The sequence below is a fragment of the Tenrec ecaudatus genome, chromosome 5, assembly GCF_050624435.1.
Source record: "Tenrec ecaudatus isolate mTenEca1 chromosome 5, mTenEca1.hap1, whole genome shotgun sequence".
Lineage (NCBI taxonomy): Eukaryota > Metazoa > Chordata > Mammalia > Afrosoricida > Tenrecidae > Tenrec > Tenrec ecaudatus.
The window spans coordinates 177,540,328-177,548,702 of NC_134534.1; the positions used below are offsets into that span (position 1 = coordinate 177,540,328).

General features: G+C 40.6%; 1 protein-coding gene across 1 annotated transcript; it reads right to left on the minus strand.

The window, feature by feature from the left end:
- Positions 1-796: 796 nt before the first annotated feature.
- Positions 797-1,597, minus strand: LOC142448417 (S-phase kinase-associated protein 1). Its single transcript, XM_075550333.1, has one exon. It carries the CDS (start codon positions 1,507-1,509, stop codon positions 1,018-1,020), a length of 492 nt encoding a protein of 163 aa, XP_075406448.1. The 5' UTR covers positions 1,510-1,597; the 3' UTR covers positions 797-1,017.
- Between the last annotated feature and the right edge of the window lie 6,778 nt (positions 1,598-8,375).

Consider the following 8,375-nt stretch of genomic DNA (forward strand, 5'->3'; position numbering starts at 1 on the left):
TGATTCGCCGGGCTTGGGGACGCAGGACCACAGTTTGGGGACATATTTCTGTCAATTGGCTTAGCATCATCCACAAAGACAATATTCTACATCCTACTTTGGTGGGCAGCACGTGGAGTTTAAACAGCGTGCTGGTGGCCGTCTATTAGATTCCTGTCAATCCCCCCTCATTTGGAACAAAGAAAAGTGTAGGAAACAATACTCAAGGAAACAAAGGAGCCACGAACCACACAAGCCACACGCTCTATTACCTGGAAACTAGAAGTAGGTGATGCTCAGGTACCATCTGACTACTCTGCTCAAGATTACCATAGAAAGTCCTGGACAGTGAGAGAGAAAAGAAAACAGAGCAAAATAAAAATAATCAAAAATTTAAAAGATTATAGACAATGCTCTGAAAAAGACCATCACGTAGACACCCTTGAAGCCTGACACTGAACTCACCACCAGAGACCAACATTCAAACAACAGGCCTAGAAAGTGAGTAATAACACCGAGGAGGAGTGTACTAGGCTTTGTTTGCTCAAAGACAAAGCGCAGAAAGCAGGAAGGGCCAGGGACAGAGGTGGAACGGCAGAGACGTGCCGGGAGGGGCTAGGAAGAGTGCTGGTATATCAAGGTGATTATAACCATGTCATGAAACACAATGTATAGAAATTGTTGAGTGGAAAACCACTTTATTCCATGCACTTTCATCCGAGCTACAATTTAAAAACAAACCAAAAGAAAAACCCAAACAGCTTATCATTATACCCTTACATTTCTTTTTTTTAAAATAGAGAACCCACAGTTCAGTTTATTAAGAGAAAAACAAAACTTTTGATCACACCAGGAGAATCTCAGCTATACATTTTAGAATCCATACTCCACATGCAATGAGAGCAATATTCTGCCAATACAATAGACTTGCTGCTGCCATTTGCCTACTGTTTTGTCTAATATTAACAATTATAAACAGAGCAGTGCAACTAGTACTTGGAATGATCCTCACAGTGTTACAGTGTCGGGCAGGGCGTCTCACTTCTCTTCACACCACTGGTTCTCTTTGCGCACCTGGGCTTCCTCCTCTTCAGTAAAGTCGTTTTTGATATTGAAGGTCTTACGAATCTCCTCAGGAGTTTTCCCCTTGATCATATTGGCAACGGTCTTGCATGTAACGTCAAGCAAACCTTTAATGTCTAAGTAGTTTGCAGCCAGAATAAGTTCAAAAAGTGTTCCCTGGTCAACTTTCAGGAACTCTTGGTCCCAAACTGGGATATCATCTGTTCTTTTCTCTTTGTTCTCATCATCCTCAGGAGGAGGAGGGTCATCCTTGTGGTGGGTGCACCACTGAATGACCTTTTTTAATATTGCTGCATTAACATTTGGTAATGGAACTGGATCATCATCTCCTTCATCATCCATTCCCAAATCTTCCAACATGGTCTTGATGGTCACAGATTGCTTGGCAATTTCCACATCGACTTCAAATATCTCTCCATCAGAACTCTGCAACTTAATTGAAGGCATGGTGATCGCTCTTCGGGAGGCGGCGGGCCCAAGGCTGGCGAGCAGCGGGAGGCGTCGGCGGCTAGGGCAGAGACAGGCAGAGAACAAGGCCACTCCTTACATTTCTTTTTGAATCATTGTTACTTGGAAGAATTTTTTTTGATATCCAAGTGGTTGGAATTTTTAAAAGTCATCAGTTTTGTCTACAGTACTGATTTTTTAAAATCATTTTATTAGGGGCTCATACATCTCTTATCACAATCCATGCATTCATCAATTGTTTAAAGCACATTTGTACCTTCATTGCCCTCATCATTCTCAAAACATTTGTTCTCCTCTTAAGCCCCTGGCATCAGGTCCTCATTTCCCCCCTCCCTCCCCGTTCCTTCTCCCCTCTCCCCCCTCCCTCATGAACTCTTGATAATTTATAAATTATTATTTTGTCATATCATACCCTGTCCGACGTCTCCCTTCACCCACTTTTCTGTTTTCCATCACCCATGGAGGAGGTCACATGTAGATCCTTGTAATCAGTTCCCCCTTTTCAACCCACCCACCCTTTACCCTCCCAGTATCACCACTCACACCACTGGTCCTGAAAGGATCATCCACCCTGGATTCCCTGTGTTTCCATTTCCTATCTGTACCAGTGTACATCCTCTGGTCTAGCCAGACTTGCAAGGTAGAATTCGGATCATGATGGTGGGGGGGATGGGGGGAAGGAGGGAGGAAGCATTTAGGAACTAGAGGAAAGTTGCATTTTTCATTGTTGCTACATCACACTCTGACTGGCTCATCTCCTCCCTGAAACCCTTCTGTAAGGGGATATCCAGTTGTCTACAAATGGGCTTTGGGTCTCCACTCTGTACTCCCTCACTCATTCACTATGGTAAGATTTTTTTGTTCTGATGATGCCTGATACCTGATCCCTTTGACACCTCCTGATTGCACAGGCTGGTGTGCCTCTTCCATGTGGACTTTGTTGCTTCTGAGCTAGATGGTCACTTGTTTACCTTCAAGCCTTTAAGACACCAGACTCTATATCTTTTGATAGCCGGGCACCATCGGCTTTCTTCGCCACATTTGCTTATGTACCCATTTGTCCTCGGTGATCGTATCATGGAGGTGAGCACACAATGATATGATTTTTTTTTCTTTGATGCCTGAGAACTGATCCCTTCAGCACCTCATGATCACATAGGCTAGTGTGCTTCTTTCATGTGGACTTTGTTACTTCTGAGCTAGATGGCCGCTTGTTTATCTTCAAGCCTTTAAGACCCCAGGCTCTATATCTTTTCACAGCCGGGCACCATCAGCTTCCTTCACCACATTTGCTTATGCACCCGCTTTCTCTTCAGCGGTTGTGTCGGGAAGGTGAGCATCATAGAATGTCAATTTAATAGAAGAAAGTATTCTTGCATTGAGGGAGTACTTGAGTGGAGGCCCAATGTCCATCTGGTACCTTAATACTAAACCTATAAATATAGGCACATAGATCTATTTCCCCAGCCTCATATATAAATATATTTGTATATGTACATGTCTTTATCTAGACCTCTATAAATGCCCTTTTCCTCCCAGCTCTTTCCTCCATTTCCCTTGTAAAGTACTGATTTTTAAGTTAAAATCATTCAAACTAAAGAACATGACCTGAAAAATTTCTGATCAAAATTTTGAGTTGTGCTTTTTGTTAATTAATATTTGATTGGTAGTTTTGTAATGATCTCACAAAAATTTGAAAAACAGTTGTATTTAGTGTTTAAGGGAGTCAGAATATAACGCAATATAGTACCACGTGGTCAGAAAATATGCTGTGTGTGATTTCTTGAAAACAATGAATACTTTAGTTATTTTAATTTTATTTAATGTATTTTGAATATCTGACATAAATTCCATACATATGCCTTGATGAATTAATCATTTTATTACTATAAAATGACCCTCATTATTTCTGGTAATATTCTTTGCTTTTGGGTCTACTTTATTTGACATTGACTTTCTTATGGTTAATGTTTGCATGAAATGTTTTTGCCCACCCTTTCATTTTTGTTTGAACAGTTTTATTGACATATAATTCATGTACCACACAATTTAATAGTTTAGGATATTAAAGAGAATTGTGCAGTCACCACAATCGATTTTAGAACATTTTCTTCTTTCTTGTACCCTTTTATTATAAGCTTACCATTACCCACAAAACTCCCCTGTCAGCCCCCTAAGGAACAATTAATATAGTTATTACATACCTTATCCTGGATTTCATATAAAGAAACTCATAACAAAAACTCGAACAATGACAACTAAAACACAGGAATATCTCAACGAGCAAAAGATATTAGAAAAAATTAAAATTGACTCAAAAGGAAAAAACAAATGCTAATATGTTAAGTTTTAATCTAACTGTACCTACAGTAATCCACTTTCCAATGCACTCTGTCTGAGGGCAAGACTATTCACATATTGGAAAACGGCCCAAGAGAATTCAATAAAGGCTTCTGAAAACGGCTCTCAGGAAAGCCCCACCTTTCTCCTGCAGAGCAGCTGGTGGTTTCAAACTTCCAACCTTTCGGATTGCAACCCAATGCATAACCACAACGCCACCAGCACTCCTGTTTAAGAAAGCAATGTTTAATAGCACTCATGCACTATGGCAAACTATGTCTGCAGAAGTAGGAGATGTCTTTAAAAGAGCAAGGAAACTCCAAAAATGGTAAATACATTAGATTCTAATTTTCTTATTATTGACCACCTCAAAAGTAAGAGGTATGAACAAAGACCAACAACTTCCAAATCCATGTCCCTAGAGTGGGAGTTTCCCTTTTTCTCTCCCTAGAACTTTAAAACTTTAAGTCCAAAAGAGTGTAGCATTCCTGTAATCTATCACAGATGTGTTTAAAATGAAGTCTGGTTCACTTAGGGGGGTTTCCTATTCAGATCTTTCTGATGTGGCCTTTGTAGTACGCTGATGTATAAGGGTGCTTTACTCAATTGATGTATGTATGGATTGTGGTAAGAGTTGTATGAGCCCCAATAAAAAGATTTATTAAATTAAAAAAAATAAGAAGACAAGATCAGTGATCGTCCCAGGCAGGTGAGCATCTCAGACTGCCGAATTGTTAGAACAAAGTGTTCTTGTGTTGAGGGAGTACTTGAACAGGGGCCCACTGTCCATCTGTTTTCTTAATACTAAAACTATACATATATGTACATAGAACTATTCCCACCTCCTTGTATATAAATATATTTACATCTGATGACAATGGGTACACAGGAAAATGTGATGAAGAAAGCTGATGGTTCCCGGCTACCAAAAGATATAGCACCCGAAGTCTTAAAGACCTGAAGATAAACAAGCAGCCATCTAGCTGAGAGACAACAAAATTGACATGGAAGGAGCACACCGGCCTGTCCCGACTTGATCGCTGAGGACAAAGTGAGTGCATAAGCAAAGGTTGCGAAGAACGCTGATGGTGCCCAGCTGTCAAATGATATAGCATCAGGGGTCTTAAATACTTGAAAACAATCAGGCGGCCATGTAGCTAAGAAACAACAAAGCCCACAAGGAAGAAGTACACCAGCCTACCCCGACGTGAACACTGAAAACAAAATGGGTGCATGTGCAAGTGCAGTGAAGAAAGCTGATGGTGCCCAGTTGTCAAAATATATAGAATCTGGGGTCCCATAGGCTAGAAGATAAACAAGGGACCATCTAACTGAAAAACAACAAAGCCCACATGGAAAATTCACACCAACCTGTGAGATGACAAGGCATCGAAGGGATCAGGGATCAGGCATCAAAGACAAATATATATATCACATAGCACTGTGAATGAGGGGAAGTGCAGAGTGGGGACCCAGAGCCCATCTGGGGGAAATTGGACATCCCCTTGCAGAAAGGCTGTGGGGAGGTGACGAGCCAGTCAGAGTGCAGTGTAGCGATAATGAAACATACAATTTTTCTCTGGTTCTTACGTGTATCCTCCCCCCACTATCATGATCCCAATTCTACCTTACATAACCGGCTGGACCAGAGGATGTACACTGGCGCAGATAGGAACTGAAAAAATCCAGGACAGATGAGCCCCCCAGGGACAGTGGTGAGAGTGGCTATATCAGGAAGGTGGAGGGAGAGCGAGGGAGAAAGGGGAAACAGATGACAAGGTCTACATATAGTCTCCACCCTGGAGGATGGACAGCGGAGAATGGGTGAGGGAGATGTCGGATGGTGTTAGCATATGATAAAATGAAAACTATTTATAAATTATCAAAGGTTCATGGGGGAGGGAGAGCGGGAAGGAGGGGAAAATGAGCTGATACCAAGGGCTCAAGTAGAAAGCAGGTGTTTTGAGAATGATGATGGCAACATATGTACGAATGTGCTGGACACAAATGTATATACAGATTGCAAAAAGAGTTGTATGATCCCCTAATAAAATGATTTTTTTAAAAAAGACAAGATCTATAAAATCCCAGTAGCCCATAGTATGGGACCTGATTTGCAGGCACTGAAAAGAAACTTGGTTCATTATGTATGATTAGTCATGGCAGATTTCCCCTTTTGGCAGACTTTAAAGGCCATGTTAAAAATTTTCCCCAAGGGTAAACTGCTCTCTCCCTGGCAACAGAAGTGAGATCATCTTTGAGACAGATATAGGTCTTACATCACTTGGTCATGAATTTCTATCAGAGAGTATTGAACACCAATATAGGAGTGTTGCCTAATACAGGTGACTGTAGGGCCACATGGCATGAATTATTTGGTCCTTTCCTGCTCCCTCACTAATGAGAAGCTGTCCCCATGTGTGGTGAGGCCTCTTCTGGAGAAGTGGTATTTATGATATGCAAATAAGGGGGTGATCAACAGATTCCCACCCCACTGCACAGGAGGCTGGGCTGAATGACCTGAGAGCCACTGCTGAATCTGTCTTGGTTTTTGTCCCTGGAGCAGTGGTCTTTCACTCCGCATAATGTTCTCGAGGTGCCACCGTGTTGTGTGGTGCTTTGTGGTTTCATCATTATTTTTTAGGGATGCATTGTATTTCCTTGTGTGTATATAACAAAGTTTTTGGGTTTTTTGGGCACTTCTACTGATGGGCATTTGAGCTGTTTCCAACATCTTGCTATGTGAGCAGTGCAGCCATGAACATGGGCGTGCACAGCTCTGTTCATGGTCTGTCTTTTACTTCTTTAGGGTACAAGCCTAGCAGAGGTATTGCTGGATTGTGTGGGATTTCCATTCCTGGTTGTTTTAGGTAGCTCCATATTGTTTTTCACAACGTTTGTACATATTTCCTGACCCACGAACAATGTATGAGACTTTCAATCTCTCCACATCCTCTCCAGAATTTGTTGTTTTCTGATTTTTAATTGGGCCGTCATTGCTGGTATACGGTGATATCTCCTGGTTATTTTGATTTGCATTTCCCAGATGGCTAGTGGTCATGAGCATTTTTCATGTGTTTGTTAGCCACTTTAAAATCTTTTTTGGTAAACTGTTCATAGTCTTTGCCCACTTTTGGATTGAATCAGTTGTTTTCCTCTTAGTGAGGTCTTACAGCATTCTATAGATGTTAAAAATCAGTCCTTTGTCCTTTGTGTTATTACTGCTAAAAAAATTTCTGTCTGTGGGCTTTCTTTTTACTTTTTTTGGTGAGTCTTTTGATGCATGTAAGTGCCTTATTTTTAGTAGGTCCCAGTCATCTATTTTGTCTTCTGCTGTGTGCACTTCCTTCATTATGTTTGATACGTAGTATGCTTATGCCCTGTACTATGGCCCTTAAGTTCATCCTTATTTTCGTATTGATAATCTTTATAGATCTGGAATTTACATTTAGGTCTTTGATCCATCTCGAGTTCATTTTTGTACATGAATGAGGTGTCCTGTTTCATTCTTCTACATATAGAGATCCAAATTTGTCAGTATCAATTGTTGAAGAGACTGTCTGTTTCCCATTAGTGTTTCTTTGGTCCTTTGTTTAAGATCAGTTATATGTAGGTGGATGAATTTATTTCTGGGTTTTCTATTCTGTTCCATTGGTGTGTATATACCTATCGTTTTACCAATACTAGGCTGTTTTGATTACTGTGGCTATGTAATAGGTTTTGAAGCCTGGTCATGAAATACCTTCTACTTTGTTCTTCTTAAGGAGTTTCTTGCTTATCCTAGGTCCCTTCCCTCTTCATATGATGTTAGTAATTCGTTTTTCAATTTCTTTAAAGAATGAAGTTGGAATAGATTGGAATTGAGTTGTATTTATCTATTGTTTTGAGTAGTATTGACACATTATATTAAGCCTTCCCATTCATGAAGCCATTGTGCAACTGGAACAAGGGCATATTGCATGATTGAAAATCAGGAAATGTGTGCCACAGGGCTGTATTCTCTCACAAGAGTTATTCAACCTGTGTGCTGAGCAAATCATCAGAGAAGCTGGATTATATGAAGAAGAACATGGCATCAGGGTTGGAGGAAGACCTATTAACAACCTGCGATATGAAGATATACACCTTGCTTGCTGAAAGTGAGGTGAACTTGAAGTATTTGCTGATGAAGATTAAAGGTTGCAGACTTCAGTATGCATCACAACTCAGTGTAAAGAAAACCAAGATCTTCACACTTGGACCAATAGGTAACATCATGATAAATGGAGAACAGTTTGAAGTTGTCGAAGATTTTGTCTTGTTTGAATCGTCAATCAACTGTCAAGAAGTCAAAAGAAGAGTTGCAGTAGGTAAATTTGCTGCACAGGACCTCTTTAGAGCATTGAAAAGCAAGGATTTTATTTTGAGGACTAAGGCGTGCCTGACCCAAGCCATGGTGTCTACCACTGCCTCATATGCATGTAAAAGTTGGACCTTGAATAAGGAAGATTGGAGAAGAATTGATG

Coding starts and splice junctions, on each gene's coding strand:
- LOC142448417 (XM_075550333.1), bottom strand. CDS start 1,509: ATGCCTTCAATTAAGTTGCAGAGTTCTGATGGAGAGATATTTGAAGTC.